Source organism: Drosophila suzukii, chromosome 2L (assembly GCF_043229965.1).
Source record: "Drosophila suzukii chromosome 2L, CBGP_Dsuzu_IsoJpt1.0, whole genome shotgun sequence".
Lineage (NCBI taxonomy): Eukaryota > Metazoa > Arthropoda > Insecta > Diptera > Drosophilidae > Drosophila > Drosophila suzukii.
The window spans coordinates 895,367-917,248 of NC_092080.1; the positions used below are offsets into that span (position 1 = coordinate 895,367).

At 43.3% G+C, this 21,882-nt stretch overlaps 4 protein-coding genes across 4 annotated transcripts; all 4 read left to right on the top strand.

The window, feature by feature from the left end:
* Positions 1-10,364: 10,364 nt before the first annotated feature.
* On the top strand, positions 10,365-10,730 carry LOC108009921 (uncharacterized). Its single transcript, XM_017074652.4, has one exon. The coding sequence runs from the start codon at positions 10,365-10,367 to the stop codon at positions 10,728-10,730; it is 366 nt and encodes a 121-aa protein (XP_016930141.2).
* A 3,208-nt stretch (positions 10,731-13,938) lies between these two features.
* LOC108009928 (POU domain, class 4, transcription factor 1) lies at positions 13,939-14,393 on the top strand. The gene has a single exon (XM_017074667.4). It carries the CDS (start codon positions 14,002-14,004, stop codon positions 14,299-14,301), a length of 300 nt encoding a protein of 99 aa, XP_016930156.1. The 5' UTR covers positions 13,939-14,001; the 3' UTR covers positions 14,302-14,393.
* Positions 14,394-16,871: 2,478 nt separating this feature from the next.
* On the top strand, positions 16,872-17,434 carry LOC108020339 (uncharacterized). Its single transcript, XM_017088914.4, has one exon. The coding sequence runs from the start codon at positions 16,896-16,898 to the stop codon at positions 17,340-17,342; it is 447 nt and encodes a 148-aa protein (XP_016944403.2). The 5' UTR covers positions 16,872-16,895; the 3' UTR covers positions 17,343-17,434.
* A 2,215-nt stretch (positions 17,435-19,649) lies between these two features.
* Positions 19,650-21,773, top strand: Gr21a (Gustatory receptor 21a). The gene is made up of 4 exons (XM_017090033.4): positions 19,650-20,440; positions 20,592-20,649; positions 20,706-20,909; positions 20,989-21,773. The coding sequence occupies exons 1-4, from the start codon at positions 19,689-19,691 to the stop codon at positions 21,316-21,318; spliced, it is 1,344 nt and encodes a 447-aa protein (XP_016945522.1). The 5' UTR covers positions 19,650-19,688; the 3' UTR covers positions 21,319-21,773.
* The last annotated feature ends 109 nt before the right edge of the window (positions 21,774-21,882 follow it).

Consider the following 21,882-nt stretch of genomic DNA (forward strand, 5'->3'; position numbering starts at 1 on the left):
CTCCGCTTCCGCTCAATAAAACGGAGCTGGCTGTCTTTATATTTGCTTTATTACAGTCGGAGTACCTTTGGCCCGAAGGGCTGTCACAGCGCCGAAATGTTTATTTATTGCACATATTTGCGACAGCTGCTGCCCCTCCTGCATCTCCATCCATTTGCTCCATCCAGCCGACGACAACATTTTGTGGCGTCGCAAAAGTTGCGCAAATATTAATTTTAATCAAGCTAATTAATATGGTCAAGTCGGAGCCAGAGACAGACCCTCGAAAAAATAAAAGACAGAACGACCCAACGAAATGAATAAAAATGGGGACATGTCCAGTGGCGAAACGAGCTTGGATTTATCGAGGAGCTTGTTTGACAATAATAAAATGTTTAATCAGAGGACTTTGAGGGAAGCTTTTTAAAGGAAAAAAGGAAATAAAATATTTAGATAAAGTTTAATGTTTTAAAGTAAGTCCCAGACTTTTCACCTGGTAACCAACCAAGGATCATCACCCATTTACTCACCACTCGACTAAAGGATATTTTAATTAATATACAATGTTCTTCACTATCATTATCATTACATGTTCCTAAATTATTGGTCTGTAAACCCCTGGGAATCATCCCTGCCTACGCCACTGCTCTTGTTTTTCTCCGGCATTGACAAATGACCAGCTGGGTCAACAGGTTGAGCCCACGCGCAAAAAAGGGCACCACACATTGTCCGGGAAGCTTGTTTTGGAGGGCGGCCCGGTTCTGCGGTCGGTTCATTAAAGTTGAGCCCCCGGGCACAAAGCCCACTTAATTAGCACCCGCTCCAAAGGCAATTTACGCATATGCCGAAGTGCATTAAGTGAGCAGATCTCTCCTGATGCGATGCTGTCTCTGCGGAGCCTCGTGCCAATTCCCCCTAATTATTCAGGATTATCATCGGGAAGGGAGAGCTGCCAACAATGCTCCGGGGTCTGCAATGATTCCCACGAGGCATCGGTGCCCACAAACTCTTGCACTTTATTTACCTTTGGCATAAAGCACCCGAGTTTATTCCCCCGTTCAGAAGAAGGTGGCCCATAAAACGGCACTAAGTTATTTTCAATCAATAAAAACAACATAAACAAAAAGCAAGCTGTAAAAAATACACTCAAGTGCGAGAGCACACACACGTGCCCCTCAGCCACCAAAAAAAAAGGCAGAAAGCGAAATGAAAGGAAACCACTGTGCTCCCAATTTGCCAATAAATTTGCCTGCCATGCAGTGCCTGTAATTCAAAGAAGCGAGTGAACTGAAACAGCAACACATAACAAGCCAGCTTTGTGACGGAAAGGAAAACCGATGGGGAAATGGGGAAATTGTGGGGGAAAAGCCAAAGCCAGGCGATGCCGAAATGCTGCCCAAAAAGTTTTTCCTCCTCCGGCCTCGTTCAACTTTTCTTTTTGGTACGTGGCTGCTGTCAGCGCGGGAAATGACAAAATACGCTCGTCCACAGATTGGGATCGCTTATGGGTCTCATCCCCCGACCCTTCTGCTTAATCAGGCATAAAAACATCCACGTTTAACATTTTCCGCACTGATGACAATTCGCACTTTTAATTGAGATGCGTGCACTGAGGCTAAAAGGTGGCGGTTCTTTTAAAATCTAATAAAAAGTTTGTAATATTTTAAAATCTATCTGATTAATTGTAAAACCTAGGGAAAAGTCTTCAAAACATTTAAAAACGCTGCCTAAAAGTATGCAACAATGTATTAATATTTCTACTGCATACTTTCAGACACATTTTAAAGTGATTTCAAAACACAACTTGTTATCCATTGGCTTTAATTTGCAGTGACGTTGGATTAAAAGGCGCCAGGCCATAAGCGTTCTAATTGGTTATCTCGGCGGAATCGCGGCAAGGGAATCACGCCCGAGCGACGGCGGGAAAGTGGGAAATGGTAAACGAGTAGCGGAAAACGGATTTCTAGCCCAGTGAGCGGCTGATTGAAAATTTCCAAGGGGCGGGAAATGAAGAGAGTGTGTTTTCATGCAAATTCCTCCGACAGATACAATCAGAGTCAGCGAAATGGCGAGTGGTTGAGCTGTTGCCATTCAAGGCATGATTGCAATTTATTATAAGCGAGCTGTAAACAAATGCAGGGAAAAATCTTCGCAGTTATTGTCGCGACAATTGGAGAAGACAGGAAACAGCTGCCAGGGGGTGGCTGTGGATGAAGTCGAGGATGCACTCACATGTTCAGTTACCATGGGAAATTACGCGAGTGGCATGCCGGCACTCACACACGCGCACGTCTGCCAAAGAAATAACATAATGTTGTTGACACACTGCACACACACTCACTCACGTAAAGCCAACTAGAAGCGGAAACGGAAGTAGCAACATGGCGACAGATGAGAAAGAGAAAGTCGAGGCTGCCAACTGATTGCTATGGATGGCAGCGACTAGGGGGAGGGCTCGAATCTGGAGGAGCGACTGGGAAGACAAAGTTCGGGAACTCCGTATTTCGAATACCCTAGCGATTGCACTCAACCCATTTTACCAAAAATAACGACAATATCTAATTTGTACACCAAAAAAAAACAGCGTTTTGTCCGAAACAAAGCGACAAATTGTCCAAAAATGTAATGTAATACCTCGTTAAGATCGTATTAAAATTCCCTATTGACACTAAAACCTAAAGACTTTAATTTTTGAAGATTTTTCATCAAATATTGTGATCCGTAATTCGCCAGAATAATTATTTATTTGAATCCACCCATAAGAGATGCGGATCGTTACCTTTGGTTACTAGGGGCATAAAACTGTGAACACTTTTGTTTTGGCACTCATTTTAATTTAATTTGCGATAAAAAAATACTTTAAGAAAAATCCGCTTTTTGACATAAATCCTTAGTACGAATTTTTTACCAAAAAAATTCAGTATTTTGCACAAAAAAAACCAAAAAAATTGTTAAAATATGGAATGTTTTATCTCGTTCGTCTCGTATTTAAATTCTCTATCGATTAACACTAAAACCTAACAACTTTAATTTTTGACGATTTTTTATCAAAAATTGTGATGTTACCCCTTATAAAAACTTCAAAAATGTGAAAATTTTTGTTTTTTTTTTAAATTACTCAAATCTGATGCGAGTTGTGAGTTTAGGTTATTAGGAGCATAAAACTGTGATCGTTTTAGCTACAGGTCCCATTTTAACTAAAATACGAAAAATAAACACAGAAAAAACTCGCTTTTTTTCAATAAATCCTTAATTTGAATTTTCCACCAAAAACATGGATCGTCATACATCGGTAAATTTGAGATGAAATTCCTTAACGATTGTCAATAAAACCTAAAAACTTCAGTTTTTGACGATTTTTTGACAACAAAAATCTAACAGTTCAAAAATGTAATTTATTTAAATCTAGCCAAGAGTAATTTGGATCGTTAGCTTAGGTTATTGGCTGGGTAAAATGGTGACCCTTTTAGCTAGAGCACCTGTATTAACGGAGTTATGACAAAGTGGCATCGATTTTTTTTACAGAATCTAACAGGTAAAGTCAAAAGGCTGAGCTATTCGAGATCCCTACAAACCTATGATATGAACTTAAAAACTCCCGAAAAAGAGAAAAAACCAAGGGAAAGATGCGTCTTGGCATCCAAATGATTAATTTCAACAAGCTGCCACAAACTGTTGATGGAGCAGCCAGCAAAACCGGGAAAATCTCAGGGAAAGGGTGTCCTTCGGCGGCGGAGGAGCACGGCAACTGTCGTACGTGTCTACGCTCGAGTTTATCGAGTATATGCGAGTTTATCGAGCCAAATGCAAACTTCGGGGACGCTGCCAAGAAGCGAGACAGCGTTGATTTTGCGCTCGAGAACGTAATGAACCACAAAATAACAGAAAACCCAAGGACTCGCTTAAGCATTCGCAATCCCTTCGAATCCTGCCAATAGCTGGCAATATTTGCTGTCCAATCTGCTCATCCACATTATGATTGGATGGCACGTCTATGCGGCAGCCAACTTGATTTAGTATTTATCACTTTCGGAGCAGTTTGTTCTCAGATCTTAAATATCTGTGATAAGCCCTATTCTTGGAATTTAAAATCCCTTTGAACTTGATTATTTTATCAGGAGTTCTTACAGCTCAATTGCTCTGAACATTGTCCAGTGCAATTTTCTTACCATCGCCTCTGTTAAATTCCCAAGAAATGCTCGTAAATCCGAGAAATAACTTAAATATTTGTCCTACAATCTGTCCCACACACATGTAATGATCGGATTACCTTGTAAATGTCAAGAACCATCGAAGGGGAACGGAATTGGATTTGCATTTCTATTGAAAACGGAAACACTGCCTTCCGAAAAAAGAGATGGTCGAAACCAAGTGCTAGCTGCCCAGGAGCGGAGATCAAATAACCGGGCCGAGAGTTCAACTGTCAAAACGTTTTCTGGGAAATTTCTCAATTCTCATGGTGGCTGAACTCCAGCCCCTCGGCAGTTCAACCCTTTCCCTTGCCCTTTCCCAACCCATTTGCTGTGTTTGATTTGCGGTTGTGCATCCATTTCACTGCAAATGAAGCAAACGAGCCGTGCGGTCATTAGATGTCGCCCCAGTCGGCATCCTCTGCACCGCAATGTTTGCCCTCGCAGCTCCTGGATTGGAAGGATATGGCAGGATCCAGGGGACATTAAAGCGAGCCCTGGACTGCAGTTGCACCAATTTCGGCTCGTTTAACCCAACTTAACCGCATTAGTTTGCACAGGCGCTGAAATTTTAATTAGAGCAGACAGGGCCCCGAAAATCGCAGGTGAAAAGCTAAGCCAAACGTGTCGGAATCAGCGTCAAACTTTAGCCGCGTTGCGCCTCATTTAACTTTTTTGGCAACACAACTTGACACGCGCTTCCCACGCAGCACCGCACATGCAACACATGGCGTATGCGTAATCTGCATTGTTTGCCCGCAGCAGCAACACGCCATATATGCATTTTCCACCTGCAACGCGATGACTTGATAAATATTTCCATTGGCGTCAACATAATCAACAACAACTGCACCTGTAAGGGAGGAGCCATCCCTTTTGTCTTGGCAAACTGCAAAAATAAGTTTTAATTAGACGTCACTGCAGGGAAAGTTTTCCGGGCTCACGCGGCGTATGCGTAATGCTCTGTGGAGAGATGAGCAAAGCTACAGAAGGCAACAGATTAACGCGTTTTCAGCTAATATCGCAGGGACTACCTTCTTCTTACGATAGTTTAATAGCCAGGGGGTGGCTATAAAATATTTTTATAATATTACAAACACCTTTACTATATGCAGGATTTCAGAAAGATACTTTAGAAAGCATCGCCGCATTTTATGATTCATCTAATTTAACATGATGAGTTTAATATTTGGGATTTTCTATGAATTTCAAATAGCAAATACAAATGTTTAATAAGAACTAGCTGAAATTCTTCAAAAATAGATTCCCATCTTGAAGTAATTCATGACAGAGTCAAATATTCCCGCTCATCTCTGGCTGTAAGTTCCGCGTAGTTTCGCCAAACTTTAATCAAAACTTGTGTTCCTTTGCAATTACGCGACAAGAAGTCAGTTAAAATGCACGTGCCCCGGACTTCCCTTGGAAACTCAGCCCTCCCGACCCCAGTTCACCTCTAATTAAGCGATGCGAAGCGTTTTAAGCTGGCACGCGGGATGGCAGATGCAATGCATCATTAATGCACACTCGCCCACACACTGCCACGCCCACATACATACTTTCTCACAGGAATACATACACTGAAAACTGGCTTAACAATGTACAAGATAATTATGCACTTAATCCTATTATGCAATACTTAATCTCCATATACGGGTTATTTCTTATTGAACAGTCTTAAATCAAACAACAATCGTGGTAATTGCAAAAGTTAAGAGAAAAAATATAAGAGTACCCACAATAGTGCAAGGAAGTAATAAATGAAAGGTCTGAAATCACTTATAGAGGTGTCTAAAAGTATGCAAGAGTATTTGTATTTTACTGCATACTTTTGGGCAATGATATCTGAGCACTTGACTCATAAATATTTTTTCTTTTGTATTTTTAGAACAAATGCTCAAAAGAAATAATAATTATGTTTCAAGTACATACCATTTTTTAGCAGTGCACTCACAACATGGCTGGCGAAATGTGCGTGCCCTCGACGCAGCGAATGGGCTATGAACGGGGAAACGAGTAAGAGATTTCTGGGAACGGGTTGGAGTGAGAAAAATGGGGAAAAATATGCCAGCTAATAGCTCCTTTTATGCTCCACTTGAATTCCCCTTTTCGGCGGTTCCGCTTTTCGGTGGCTCGTTGTTTTGCCACGTAGGGGGCATAAAATTTTTCGGCCGTGATTATTACGAGAAGGGTCGAAGGGCAGGAGTCTGAAGGGAGTAGGGGAAGGCCTCGTAATTTCATTAAAATTTTATTAGCTCGATATATGAGGCTCAGGTTGCCTGTCCGCTGCGAGTGTGTAAGTCTCAGGTTTTGATTTGGCCAAATGAAATTATCACCTATGCGAGACCTATGAACATAAAACCAGCAACAACAGGCCAGCGAACAGGGCTTTTACTTTTAAGTACCCCCGCATTTGGCGGGCTGGGAAAATGGAAAATGGAAGTGGGGAGGGCCCTCAAAGTTGCAGCTTTCTATGCCAGCGAGTGCGAGTCATTCAATTTTCCCCTGACTTTCAGCATTTTCCTTTTTCCTCTGGCCGAGTGGCTTTTAATTTGCATTTTGCTATTAATTTCAACCTCAAAGGTTACAAAGGTGAAGGGTGGGTGAGTGGGCGGTCTTCGGTGGGTGAAAGGTCGAGGGGCGGGGCATATCACTGCCACACAACAAAGCCGCAAAGCCCTGCCTTGGCTTTGGTTAATCCGAGCACTCGCACAAACGCAGGCACACATCCAGATAGATCCAACCACTAATACTTGCAGAGAGAGAAAAGTTTGGTAGGTTCCTTGAACTGAATTTTTTAGTTGATTATACGAGACATGAGCCTTCAAAATATCCATAGGATGTGTAAAACAAATATATAATAATAGTCATTTGTCTTTAATACACTATGTAAACAAAGATAGTCACAACAAACCCTGAAATAATTTCTACCAATTAACTAGAGAGCTCTCACCTTGTCCATTACAAATTATTTCGCATGCACAGATTTTGTTTTGTGTGTGCGGCGCCTTTATGTTTTCTTGATTGAGTTTCACCTTTTGCATATGAAATTCAATTTAATCAGTTTGCCAGCTCACGATGGCCCAGGCATGGCATCCTGACACACAACGAAGCCAATAATAATGAAGTCCTTTTGTTGTTCGACATTTTCAACGAGAGAGGGCAAATTTGCTTTGGGTACGCAACAATTTTTATGACGGAACCGAGGCCGAGGCCAACCTCAATAATGTTTTCACTTGGAAATCAATAAATACAAATAACATATATTTGCCGATGGGGGGGAGGGGGGATACATAACCCGCATCCCGAAGCGGGGCGAAAAACCAGAGCCAGCTCTTGATGGCCATAAACTGGCAAATTGTATGCAAATAAAAACAGAGCCGAAACGAAACGAAACGCAGTGCCGCAAGACAGGCCAAGTAGCACCCCCATACCATACCATACTATACCACCCCATAAAGTGAAAAGTGGAAAACCAACAAACAGCTGAAGCGATAGAAATGCTGACGCTGCAGCCGCTGAATTTGAATCTGAATCTGAAGCCCCATAAAACAAGAGGAGAGTGGTTTCCGGGACAGGGATTTGACCGAGGAAATACAAGGGGAAACTTGCTCGACGACAACTTTTTATTAACTCTTTGGCTTGTTGGCTCTGAGGATATCTTCTCCTCTTTGGCCCACTGACCGCCCGCCTGGGTTTCCCATTGTCCTCCGGCGCCAATTGGCAAAAGCCCAAGGCGCAGACAGAAAAAGGATTTAAGGAGCGGGGACAACAACTTGTTGTCGGTCTTTTGCTCAAGCCAAATGCAAATCCATGGCCCACTGAGATCCCTTGGCAAAAAAGGGGTAAGCCAACTAAATGATGAACCCTTGGCGGCCCAAAATCAAGCTGGAAATGTGTATCGTTTTGCATACCGAATGCTTGCCTGGTTAAGGTGATTCAAGCCATTTACATTTATTATTGCAGGTAATTCAAAGAATATGTTTATAATATTTTTGTGTCATCCAAGTTTGTTAGAACTATATAAACTATTGTTGCGATTTTTGACATTGACTAATTTTAGACTTTCTCAGAAAAATCTTTTATGTTATTGTAATCCATATTTAATGGACAAAATTGCCAAGCATAAAAATATCCTTACCAAAGTGTGTGGCAATATAAAAACAGGCTGGCACACTCATTTATTTTTATAGTATTCAATGCTTTTGATATGGGAGTGCCACTGCTTCTCCAAATGATGTCAATTTCATGTCAATTTTTCCTTTGACACTCAAGGACACTCTATGTTTTGATAAAAAAGCTTGTATCTTTTGAAAACTAATAAATGACTGTTTCCGCAAATTTAGATTTATTTGTTGTTTGATATTATCCAAAAGTTAACAAGGTTTTGAACAAAGGCAAATAAACATAAAGGGAGATATTGTTCCTGAAGTTGTATACATTTTTTTCTGTATTAAATATTTATTTCGAATAATGATATTTTAGGGCATCGCCTCTTCGATGGCCAAGAAAAGTTTTTCGGCTTATTGTTTTCTTCATTTGGCCGCTTGTTGACATCGCCCCTCGGACAAGGACTATAAGGACGAAGTGCAGGGCTGCGGTGACTGGGCCCAAACAATTGTATTGATTTAGGCCAAGTCCGGCACATCTGACATATGTTACACATGCCGCAAGCGCGGTCTTGTCTTGGTGGTCCTGGTGGAAATTGTATTTTGGCCCAGCTAAGAGGCTTCGGCCTCGGCTTTAATATACCAAATACCGAAATGGATGGAGAGCTCGGGCTGCACAGTCTGTCTGCCCCAGTTTAATCGCATTTAGCTCATTTAGCGGCAAATTGAATTTGCCAACGTGACGGCCCGACCCTCAACTCAACAAAACCCCTGAATAGGCCCCGTCGAAAATGAGAAATTCAATTAAAATCAAATTTTTACAACAGCGCCCGCCCCCGAGACGTCTTTAAACGGATTTTCAGTTACAATTTCATCGCTTTAAATCAGATATCGAAACGGGGATAAATAGGCAGGAATAATTGAGCGGCTGCTGGTGCCATCGAGGCATCATTCCATCACTCAGTCATTTCATCATTCCCCAATCCCAGGCGTTATCGTAATCCCAGTTCCACCCATCTCCTTATGATGAGGGGAAAACCCCGGGATAATCGCCTCAGTTTCCATTGCGGCCCACAAAATTTTTATGCGTGGCAACATTTTTTGCGCTTGGCCTCAGTTTTCGCACAGGCTACTGTTCGTGATTAGCTTTGGTCATGGATGGACTCGTCATGGTCAACGGAGGGGGAAGGATGGGCTCCTAGATCCCAGGGAGAGAGTAGATGGAGCAGAAGCAAAGGCTTTGGCCCAGTGGCGCGGGCGATAATTAGGACTCAAAATCCTAGCCCCGAAGATGATTTATGATGCCAGCGCTGCTGGAGTTCATTGCTGGCTAATTTATTACATTCCCGCCGTAAGGGATCAACGATTTCCCAACTCCGCTTCATCGCCCACACACTCCCGAAAGTCAATATTCTCTTACTTGAACTGTAACTGAGATATAATTAAGTGGCCAATGAACTTGACCCCGTCTTGTCTTCATAAATTGAACTTCCAATTGGCCAAGGCAACGAAAACATTATGTTCGATCTTAGGGTTACTTTAAAGTATTCTCTTATTCAAAAACTTTACCTAAGTAAATTTAAAACTAAAGTTCCTAAAATAGATACAATTTTTTTGCATTTGAGAACCCACGTCCCGTCCATAAATGCTAAAGTAAAATCATAAACTGTATGAACGCAAACAGTAGAGGAATATTCGAATAAACACAAAAGTGGTTATACAAAAACCGACAAATAGAAAACAAAAATAGAAACACAGAAGCAGAAGCGAAATTTCATAACCGAGTCCAAAGCAGCTGCTTTGGAATGAAAAGACGGCAAATGAATGAGTCAATGCAAAACATTTGTACTTTTTCAAGACCAAGACACCACAGCTTCAGACCCTTGTTGTTGTACTTTGGTTTTTTCCAATTACCTCAGACGATTGTTTGATGTCTAGCTGATGATGACGTGTCCGGGCAGCAGCTGTTTTTGAGGCGACTTCTCTGCGAAAAGTGGGAAATTTCTAGAATATAAAAGCACTTTGGGCGGTGGGAAAAGGTATCACAAGCTGAGTTTTCACCAAGCTAACCAAACCTACCAAAAACAAAATGCGTTCCTTCATCCTGATTGCCCTCTTCGCCCTGATTGCAGTGGCTGCTGCCCAAGGAGGACCACGAGGTGGACCCCGAGGAGGACCACAAGGTGGACCACAAGGAGGACCACAAGGTGGCCAGGGAGGACCTCAGGACTGTCAGCAGGGTGGTCAGCAAGGAGGACCCCAGGGAGGACAGCAGGGTGGTCAGCAGGAGGGAGGTCCCGGCGGTCCATGGGGTCTGCCTCCTAATGGAACCGTCTCCTCCAACAGCACATCCTCATCCACTGAGGCTAGCTCCACTGAGGCCAGCTCCACTGAGTCCAGCTCCACTGAGGCCAGCTCCATTGTGGCCAACTCCACCGAGGTCTCCTCAGCTTAGAATGTAGCCAGATCATAATCTTAAACCAATTTCTGGCATGCTGTTGTTCCTTATTCCAAAAGTTAATAAAAGTTCTACCAAGAAAATTATGTTTTATTATTGCCTGAAGACTTACACTTTCGTTGCTGAATGAGTAAAATATTCCTTGATTAAAATGTAGCTATTTACTTAAAGCAATTCTATTGGCTTTAATGGGTTAGATAAGGTATACAATTAAATGATCCTTATAAATTCTTTAAGTCGATCTAAAAATGTCCTAGAACACCAGTTCTTTGTAATACTGTGTTTACTTTAAATGAGCCTTTACTAGTTTAATCCCAGAGATTGTATTAGCAATCATGTACAGCTAAGCCCCGCAAACCGTTTAATTAAGTCCAAGCTCATCCGCCAAAATGTACTAGCTGAGCCAGCAATTGACGCTAAAAAGTATGCAACACTTTTGTGCTGCAACTAAAAACCACTTTAAAGCAAATCCCAGGAATACCAGCTCCATTCCCGTCCCCCGAGAATCTCCGCAAATTGCCACTAAAAGAGTTCCCACTTCCCTGCTCCTTCTTTCGAAATCTGCGACAAACAGCAGTTGCAAATGGCAGCGGGAAAGCGGGAAAGCGGGAAAGCGGGAAAGTCTGGGGGAAAACGCATATGCGGTGGCTCATGAAATGCAGTACAAAGTCGTCTTCCTCATCCACTCGCTGCTCAGCGAAGCGGCCACTTTCAGTGCACTGAAGTGTTTTCCCGCAGGCGGAGGGGGTGGTTTGTTGGTGGGCAGTGGGCGGTGTTCGGTGGGTGGTGGGTGGTGGGTGGAAGGCCGTCAGTTGTGGACCGGCGAAATGATCAATTGATTTGCATGCCCCACTCCGAGCAGAGCGGACACCAGAGTGCAGTGCAAAGGCGCTTTAAGCCAGTCCCGCCATTGACTGGACTCTGCGGCAGGGCTTAACCCCACTGAGATCCATAAGCGGTTAACCCACTGCAGCCGAAGAGTATCAAAAAAAGTTTGCCATAGGATTTCCACTTTATGTTATAAGCTCCTAGGTCTCCTAGGCTCAAAAAGTGCGTTGAAAACAGACGAATAATTTGGGCATGGGTTATATATTCCAGAGTGCATGTAAAAACTATTTCAATTCTAAAAAAGATTTCCATAGCACACCAGGATTAAATGCTTTTTTATTAAATTGCCAGTGATTTTAAAATCATTTATAAAGACTACTAAAAAAAGTAATATATTTTTATCCGGAAGTCCGATGACGTTTTATTCACTGCATACTTTAATTTTAATAATTCTTGAGTGGTTTGAAAAGGTCATTAAAATAATGAGTATAATGAGTATGCTTTTTCCATGGCTCGAAATATTATAAAATAATATTTCCCAATAGTACCTGTGTATGTACCTCATTCAATTGACTGGCAATCAAATGTGGCCCCGGCCAGCATTGATTTATTTGAGACTCCATGATCTGCCGGGGTCACAGGTGGGTTAAGCCAGCTGCCACATGCGAGTGGGGCAAGTTGAGCAAGTGGGGCAACTGAGGAAAGGCAGGCAAAACAGCTCGCTGGGGAACTGTAAATCACGTCGAGCGCAGAGCGCAAATTGGTTAGTGAAACACATGAACCATTCATCAGGGGGAAGGAGTGAAAAGCAGGGGAGGATCGGGGACTCACACACTCACACACATCAGTTGGCAGCCGACTAAAATCGCGCTTTTGAAAAATGGAAGGAACTGCAAAAGTACACGAGCACAGTACATACGCAGAAATACGAAAGTAGCAAATGTAATCTGCAGGGGGCCAAAAAGGAGCTGGAGGGGTTACGGCAGGGAGAGCCTCGGAGCGGAAGGTGCACGGAAATCATATTATCCTTAGGTGGAATTAGTTGGCCCTTGCCGAAGCAGAGAGAAAAAGAAGATTCGATTTTCAGGATAAGCAATCTTTACTGATTTACAAATAAGTGGGGTTAAAAGTTCTCAAGAAACTTAAAAAACAAGACATTTTTTATGGAGGAAGTATATGTTATCATATCATATGATGTGAACTAAGATCCCATTAATATAGCACTACTATCACTACTCTAGCACTACTATCACTAGATTTTTTCCGTGTGCATTGGCCACGCAGCAGGAAGTTCTATCCAACTTAACTCAACTTGAGTCAAGTCATCGCTTTCTTTACTGAGCCCCAGCTTTCCTTCATACACTTTGGTAGCACAAATTGAAAGGAAAACACATCCTGGCTTCCTGCAGCAGCAGCAGCAGCAGCAACAAAAGCGGAAAAATCAGGATGAGCAGCAGTCGCGCTGAAATGCAGCAAATGAAATTTTCCAAGGCCGGAGCGATCGAAGTGAAATTGAAAAAATAATCATAAATATTGCATGCAGCTTGGTTGGGCTCTTTTAGCCATCTATTTTTTAGCCGCACTTGGATTTTTTTTTCCGCATATTTTTTTGCCGATTAAGCGGCGCAAAGTGAATATGCAGGCAGCGCCGGTTAAGTATACGCCGCGTGGGCTCCGCAAAAGTTGAGCCCGAAACGCGCACAAGCCGCTTCATGTCATCCCGGGCTCAGTTCCGGATGGAAATGAGTCGGTTTGGGGTGGGGTTCGGGGTCTGGGATGGTGGCAGCCTCATCTCTGCCATATTTACACGGCACTCCACTTCTATGACGATGCCGCCGCGGGCAAGGAATATTCTAAAACGCTTCGTGTGAAAATATTTTCAGGGCGGAAAACAAGGTTAGAGGGCTAAAGGTGAATCTAGCGACTGCCAGGGTATCTATTAAATTGAATACATTTTCTATATTACTTTCGTAACATTTTCAATATTATTATTGTAGCAATTTAAAATAGCTCCAAATTGATCGCTATAATAACAAGATTGTTTTCTTCTATTTATTCTTTGACACGTCAGAATTGTCTACATGGGCCGTCATTACGAAAATATTGTTGTTACATATAGAACAAATTAAACACACAATTTTCATAAACAGAAAACAAATCAAAAGAAACTTTTAGATGACGCATACAAGGTAAATTAGTCAGTGGTAAACAGTAAACATTTTGTCCACACTTTAAACTCTCTTTGTGTCAAGTTTTTGGTTTTACCAAATTTCCACAGACGTTTGTTTGATTTCTGTGCCGTCGCGTGAGCAGCAGCTGTTTTGGATAGAATTTGTCTGGGCCTAATGGAAAGTTTTGAGAATATAAAAGGGCTTTGGCAGTGAGAAAAGGTATCACAAGCTAAGTTTATACCGAGCTAACCAAACCTACCAAAAACAAAATGCGTTCCCTCATCCTGATTGCCCTCTTCGCCCTGATTGCAGTGGCTGCTGCCCAAGGAGGCCCACGAGGTGGACCACGAGGTGGACAACGAGGAGGACCTCGTGGTGGTCAGCAGGGAGGACCCCAGGGAGGTCCCCAGGGAGGCTGCCAGCAGGGTGGTCAGCAAGGAGGTCCTGGTGGCCCATGGGGTCTGCCTCCTAATGGAACTGTCTCTTCCAACAGCACATCCTCATCCACTGAGGCTAGCACCACTGAGGCCAGCTCCACTGAGTCCAGCTCCACGGCTTCCTCTGCTTAGAGTCCATCTGGATTATATAAAACTATATTTCACCTTTGGCTGTTCTCCTTTCTTTAAAATAATGAAATAAATGATGTATATGCAAAAAAAAATCTATTTTATTCTGAAATCTTATTATAGGAATACATATTCAATATATTAAGATGTCTAAAAGTATGCAATGAATACAGAACGCTGCTTTTCGGGAGGCACTTCGAGACACGAAAATATTGTTGCATACTTTTGCCTCCTGCTGAATCTAAAAAATGACTTAGATTAACCAATGTTCAACGGAAAATCCCGAGATAAGCAGCTAAATAGCATACCCAGCAGAACCCAAACTACGCGAATACAATTAGTAGACTAAAAGGTGTTAAACGCGCCAAACGATGAACAAGGAGAACCGCTTAAAGCGCTCGGGGTTGTTTCAGCATTTAACGGAAAAAGTTTTGCCATTCACCGTTCCACCTCCCACTTTCTTTTTTCCCGCCCTGCAAGCTCGCCTCTTTAACATGGTGAAAATTAAAAGTTAAATGCGCAAAGTCAATAAAAGCCGGCGATGGCGATGGCGATACTAACAAATGGAAGCAAGAAAGCGGCAGTTGGGAAATCCTTTAATGCCATCGCATTTGCATGGCGATATAGACTTTGGGGAAGTGGAAAAGCGGGAAAATGTTGAAATGGAGGGGTGATCCATCGGGGACAATAGCTCGCCTCTTTGTGTCTTTTGTGCGGCACTTGCGACTGTTTGCCCAGAGATAAAAACTCGGTTTGGGGCTCCCACTGCCGACTAATAAAATGCACTTGCACTGCTCAGGATTCAGGATTCAGGATCCCAAGGATTCCAAGGATTCCGTGGGATGGAAGCCGGAATAGGGCGGTCCTTCGCAATGGTTTGCGTTTTGTCTTTGCCGACTGACTGCCTGCGTTTGCTTTGCTAATTGATGCACTAGGCGCTTGTGTACTTTTCAATTACCAGGCACCCAAAAAAGAAAAACTTCAGAGCTTAGAGATATAAATCGGGGTGGCCGAGAGCCAAGGCAGATGGATTTCTTCCCATAGACAGCTGATTAAGCCATCAATTCCCGAGGACAAAAGGGCGACCGGAATAATTGGAACAGTTTCCATTCTGCCCTGTTTTCTCCCTTTAATTGCAGTTCGGTTGAGCGGAAAACAAAAATCAATTGTGGGAAAATATGCAAAGCGTTTTTAATTAAAAATTTGAAGATCTTGGCCGGCGCTAAGCTCGGCAAATTATAGAGAGCAAACGCATCGGGGCGTGGATTATGGCCAGAGGCGAAAAATGGGCGAAAGTCGGGGGCGAACGGCAGCATGCCACAGTTGTTCAGATTTTTAATTGCAGTTGCAGCACTCATTAAAGCGATAAATTTTCAATGCAAATGAAATTTGCATTTTAATTTCCCCAACCAAGTTGGGGAATAAACAAAAAGGGGGGTGGTTGGGCCGCAATAAAACGAAATTAGTTTGCTACATTTTCCATTTACGCACATTGAATTATCACTTTCCCTTCAATATAATGCATGTATCATAAGAGGGGTGGGCGAATTCTACAGGAAGTGCCCAGTGTGGCCAGAGCAAACATGGGGCACTTGCTTTTAGCACTAATTAGTCAATTTATGTCCAATTTGCTAATTTGTGGATGCTATGCTCCAACTACTGTGAATGTAACCCAGCAACGGACCCCGGACACTGGACATCGACATATGTATCCTGCTGGTCCTCGCCGGACACACAGTGCGTATGATTAATGTTTAATTGCATTAGCCAGAGTGCAATCCCCGCCTGCACAGCTAGAAACTGCATTCTGTTCAAGTTTAGAAGAACTAAGATGTAAAATTTACTTTTATCCAAATCAGTGGGTTAAAATAGTTGGTATAGGGTTGATTTTCTGCCAGGGCTCTGCCGATTTTAGAATATTTCAATTTCATTATTACTAGAAAAAAGGAACTAGAAAATATTCTAATAATAGATAGATATAATAGTAATAAAAATACATTATCAATAGTTTATATAAATTCATTTTAAAGTGCATTTGTCTAGTGCGCCTTTCAGACCTTGCAAATCTCCCTGACCAAGGCAAATTAAATTAACATTTATTTATTGGTCCTGCATTTGAAGGACCAGTGCAAACTCATAAATTGCATCCGCTGCTGGTCGAGCTGATGAATTACCCGCAAAACCCAATAGAATCGAATCAGAAGGCGACAACTCCATTAGCTATAAAAACCCCCTGCCGCCCACTTTTTGTGGTGGGTGATAAATGGTCCAGTGGACAAACACAAACACGTACTCAAACAAGATGGCAATATTGAAAACGAATCAAGAGCAGCTGCTCTGTGACGCAGGGCGAAAACAGATGAATGGATAGCTATACAAGCCAGCGATTTGGAGACCAGCTCAAGAACCTTTGTCTGTCGTCGGTTTTACCAAATTACACCAGACGTTTATTTGATCGCCGGGCGACGTCACTAGAACTGTTTGAAAGCTGTTTATTCAGTCGGTCGAAATGGAAAGGTGAGAGTATAAAAGGCGGGTGAATTTGGGGTTTAGATATCACAGTTGAGTTCCACTGAAAGATACAAACACCTGACAAGATGCGTTCCTTCATCCTTATCACTCTTCTCGCCCTGGTTGCCGTGGCCGCCGCTCAGGGACGTCGTGGACCTCGAAGTGGACCTCGTGACTTTGGACTTGGCCGTGGTTTGGGTGGACCCCAAGGACGCCGTGGTGGTCCCGGTGGACGCGGTGGTCCCGGTGGTCCAGGTTTTGGTGGACCTCAGGGTGGTCGTGGAGGTTGTGGTGGTCCTCAGGGAGGCCCAGGTGGTCCTGGAGGCCCCGGTGGACCATGGGGTCTGCCTCCCAATGCCACTCTGCCCAGCAACAGCACATCGACCACCGAAGCCAGCACCTCCTCCAGCAGCAGCTCCACGGAGGCCAGCAGCTCCAGCAGCAGCAGCTCCACGGAGGCCAGCAGCTCCAGCAGCAGCAGCACCACGGAGGCCAGCACCAGCACCAGCTCCACCACCGCCTCCTCTGCTTAAGTTGCTCAGCTCCGGCCAATCTAAAATCCATTTTTGGCTTGTTCTGCTCCGCGCTTTTCTCGATATTAATAAAAGTCTTTTCTGCAAGTAAATCTTTCTCACATTTTCTCTGATATATTTCGCGCCAGATACTGGCATTACGGCTACAGGGAGAGAAATTATGGGCTTAGCAAATATTTTCGAAAATATATTTTGGTATAAATTAAATATGTTATAGAATTTCGGAAATATCTGATTTATCACTAGATATATTCAAAATGATCATCCAAATATCAAATATTTTATTCGCTTAGTTGATTAAAGAGTGCGTTTGTAAACTCTTAAGGTATTAATGAAATATGGTATAGAATTTCGGAAGTATCTGATATATCACTAGATATATTAAAGATGATCATCCAAATATCAAATAGTTATTTCGGATAGAAGTGTATAGCTGTAGGAGTTCGTTTCCGACCTCTTAAGGTATAATATTGCTAATAATCATTAAATTGGATAAGTAAACCCTATAAATGAAAAGAAAATGTTGGAAGCTGGCTAGCCTGTCTCCGAATCTATTCTTTGGGAAGGTTTCGTTAATTTAAATGTTGAAATAAATTTGAGGAGTTTTTCCAGTGCATCTCCTTGATGGATGGCGCGCTAAGGCGGTGGAGGAGCAAAACGGGGAATGCCAGCCGAGGGATTCGGAAATCGAAATGTAACTTGTTCGCCAAGGCCGCCCGGTGGTTGTGGGTGACAGCCGGCAGCCATGGGAGCTTCGCTCGGTTCCTGTGACACTTGGAGGAGGCACGTCCCGGCAAAAAGGACGTGGCAGCAACAAAAGCCCTCAAATCCATGGATGCACTGCAGTTCTTTAAGCCGCCGCAAAGGATGGAGCTGCGCCAGCGCTTTTTAAATGTGCAGCTGCCCTCCCCACTATTTTACTTGGCTGCAATTATGTCATGGGCATAAAAAACCAGCTAAACACTTTATTTATGCAGTCTCGCTTGTCGTTTGTCTTGAAAGTTTTCGCATTAAACGAGCTGAGTTTGCCAAACTATGTGCAATGAAAATGAGTGTTGGTGCCAAAAAAGGGCAAACTCCGGCCAAAAAAGGGGAGGAGGGCGAACTGGCAACAGTTGGCTTCTGGAAGCCCGAAAAGCCGTGAAAACTCTTTAAATGTGGCTCACGAATTCCAAACATTCTCTAGGGGGAAGATTCACAGACCCCACTTGGCTTATCCCAGAGGAGCGAGGAATTGCTCGAGAGGATTTGGTATTATCTGGACATCGGGGCCAGAACGGCTGTCATTGCCATGGATTTCCTCTGCACTCTCGACTGACTTTAAGCGCCTTAAGAGCCATTGAAGCCGGGCCTTTTGGTATCTGAGGCAGAAATAGATCAAAAGTCAGACCCACACACACGGGATGCAGGGCCCAGGGGATGGGAAAAGGGACAAGGATTGGGTCCAGAACCGGGACGAAGACGTTGGTGGAGTTGGGGACTCCGACCCGTTGGTGGCACATTTTTATTGGTCATTAGTGCGAGCCTCTATCGGCATTCGTAAGCATTTACACATCGTTAAACTTTCATTTCCGGCAAATTAAGCGCATTTTATGTACCTTCTCCGTTCGGTCGCCCTCAGCTGGCCAAGGGACCTCCTCCTCCTCCAGTGCTGACGGGGTCACCCGTTGGTCGGAGTCAGCAGAATGACCACAACAAAGGAACACAGAGAGAAAGTACCACAGTATTTTAAATTGACGGAATACTTGTGGCCGATAATGTCTTACAATTTTTCATTTCCTAATACCTAAATAAGGTATTACGTGGAGAGAAACTGCATTCTAGATTCCATATTCTGTATGATGACATCGCCATACACCTAGATGATAAGTATTGGCTAGAACCAATTGGGTATTATAAGTACCCACTGAGGGGACCATTCTTTAATCAACCCTATAAAACTAGTTATAGTTCTAGGTAAAAACCAAATGCCTAGGATATGGGATACTGTAATAGCACTCAAGGTCATATCAGGAACGTCAGCAGCTGTGTACCATATTTAGGTATTACTCAACACCATTTCACCTTCTCATTGTTAAAATCCCTATAACTTAAACTTATGTCAAAATGAATCACCAGTCACACTGTTTTCTCTAACTGCAGGAAAGCTTATACCCAACTAGGCTCGTGCTCATGTCCCGGACTTGAGCATATTTAATGGAGGACAAGCAAAAGGGCGCAGCCGGCGGGCGTGTCCCTTTCATTGTTTGTCTTTCAATCGAAAGTCAATAGCAAGGCCTGCTGTTGGGGACTATAAAAGGTCGGGCTTAGAGAGCGGGCAGGACTTTCTCCGATCGCAATACAAGTATGTCGTTTTGGGCAGTGAGTCGCGGCCTGACGCCGCCTTCGAAGGTGGTGCCCATGCTGAATCCCAACCAGCGTCAGTTCCTCGAGGACGAGGTGCGCTACCGGGAGAAGCTGAAGCTGATGGCCCGCGGCGATGCCATGGAGGAGGTGTATGTGCGCAAGCAGGAGACCGTGGACGATCCCCTGGAGCTGGACAAGCACGATTCCTTTTACCAGACCACCAAAAGCCTCCTGGTGCTCTTCCAGATAATGGGCGTGATGCCCATCCACCGCAATCCGCCCGAGAAGAACCTTCCCCGCACGGGCTACTCCTGGGGCTCCAAGCAGGTCATGTGGGCCATCTTCATCTACAGCTGCCAGACGACCATCGTGGTGCTGGTCCTCCGCGAGCGGGTGAAGAAGTTCGTCACCAGCCCGGACAAGCGCTTCGACGAGGCCATCTACAATGTGATCTTCATCAGCCTGCTCTTCACCAACTTTCTGCTCCCGGTGGCCAGCTGGCGCCACGGCCCCCAGGTGGCCATCTTCAAGAACATGTGGACCAATTATCAGTACAAGTTCTTCAAGACCACCGGTTCGCCGATCGTCTTTCCGAATCTCTACCCACTCACCTGGTCGCTGTGCGTCTTCTCCTGGCTCCTGAGCATCGCCATCAACCTGTCGCAGTACTTCCTGCAGCCGGACTTCAGGCTTTGGTACACATTCGCCTACTATCCCATCATCGCCATGTTGAACTGCTTCTGCAGCCTGTGGTGAGTGTAGGAATAACTGAAAAGTCACTATTCACTGATGAAAAATGGAAAGAAAATACACAAACTTAATTGAATTCTGTGATTATCAAATGTATATTTACATTTATTTTTCATCAGTGTATTTACACATATCTTTTTTTAAATCCCTTAGGTACATCAATTGCAATGCCTTTGGTACAGCCAGTCGCGCCCTTTCCGATGCCCTGCAGGTAAAATTGAAATAATTTAAAAAGTATAAACAATGTCCACATTGTTAAAAATGCAGACAACAATAAGGGGAGAAAAGCCCGCCCAGAAACTGACTGAGTACCGCCACCTGTGGGTGGATCTGAGCCACATGATGCAGCAGCTGGGACGGGCGTACTCCAATATGTATGGGATGTACTGCCTGGTGATCTTTTTCACGACGATCATCGCAACCTATGGCAGCATCAGCGAGATCATCGACCACGGAGCAACCTACAAGGAGGTCAGATATAAGTCGGAATATATCAGAAATAAATTAGTATATAGCACACTACTATAAAATTCTTAAATATCGATTCCAGGTTGGCCTCTTCGTCATCGTGTTCTACTGCATGGGCCTGCTCTATATCATCTGTAACGAGGCTCACTACGCCTCTAGGAAGGTTGGACTCGACTTCCAGACGAAGCTGCTCAACATCAACCTGACCGCCGTGGATGCAGCCACCCAGAAGGAGGTGGAGATGCTCTTGGTGGCCATCAACAAGAACCCTCCCATCATGAACCTGGACGGGTATGCGAACATCAACAGGGAGCTCATCACGACCAACATTTCGTTCATGGCCACCTACCTCGTGGTCCTGTTGCAGTTCAAGATCACCGAGCAAAGACGCATCAGCCAACAGCAGCCCTAGAGTTACTTACTTTTATTGATCGTTTATTGGTTTATTGAAGTTCAGGAATAGACAAGAGAATTTCTCGAAAGTTTATTATTAAAACTTTGAATGGATTACTAAGTAATAAATTTATTTTATAAAACAAGTACATTTATATTAATGATTTACCGCGAATCAGCTATCTCAGATTTTGTTGCACATGTACACACTTCAGTTCCATTTTTTAGGACTTCAGTTCCATTTTCAATGGCTAAAGTATTTAAAAGTAGCAGTGCAAATAAAATGTTTAAAAGCAGCATATCCTTACTATAGCTCTTTGCGTTACAGTTACCGAGTTTTTTATACATATTAAAACCCATGCAATATAGACGTTTAATTCCTTTATTTACAATAGATAACAATATTCTAAATTACAAAATTATATTAAAACAAATTTTATAACCGCTAAAATATACATTTATATGATTATTACTTTTTATCTGCCTTTGATGCTTAGTCTGTACTGTCTTTTAAACATTTCTTACTAAATTTACTAATCCCCCACCAATTTCCACCTACCCTTTAAAAATCAAACCACCTGTG

Excerpts from the sequence above, each read along its gene's own strand:
- LOC108009921 (XM_017074652.4), top strand. The coding sequence starts at position 10,365 with ATGCGTTCCTTCATCCTGATTGCCCTCTTCGCCCTGATTGCAGTGGCT.
- LOC108009928 (XM_017074667.4), top strand. The coding sequence starts at position 14,002 with ATGCGTTCCCTCATCCTGATTGCCCTCTTCGCCCTGATTGCAGTGGCT.
- LOC108020339 (XM_017088914.4), top strand. The coding sequence starts at position 16,896 with ATGCGTTCCTTCATCCTTATCACTCTTCTCGCCCTGGTTGCCGTGGCC.
- Gr21a (XM_017090033.4), top strand. The coding sequence starts at position 19,689 with ATGTCGTTTTGGGCAGTGAGTCGCGGCCTGACGCCGCCTTCGAAGGTG. Across the intron at positions 20,650-20,705 it reads CCCTTTCCGATGCCCTGCAG|ACAACAATAAGGGGAGAAAA; the intron begins GTAAAATTGAAA and ends TTAAAAATGCAG. Across the intron at positions 20,910-20,988 it reads ACGGAGCAACCTACAAGGAG|GTTGGCCTCTTCGTCATCGT; the intron begins GTCAGATATAAG and ends TATCGATTCCAG.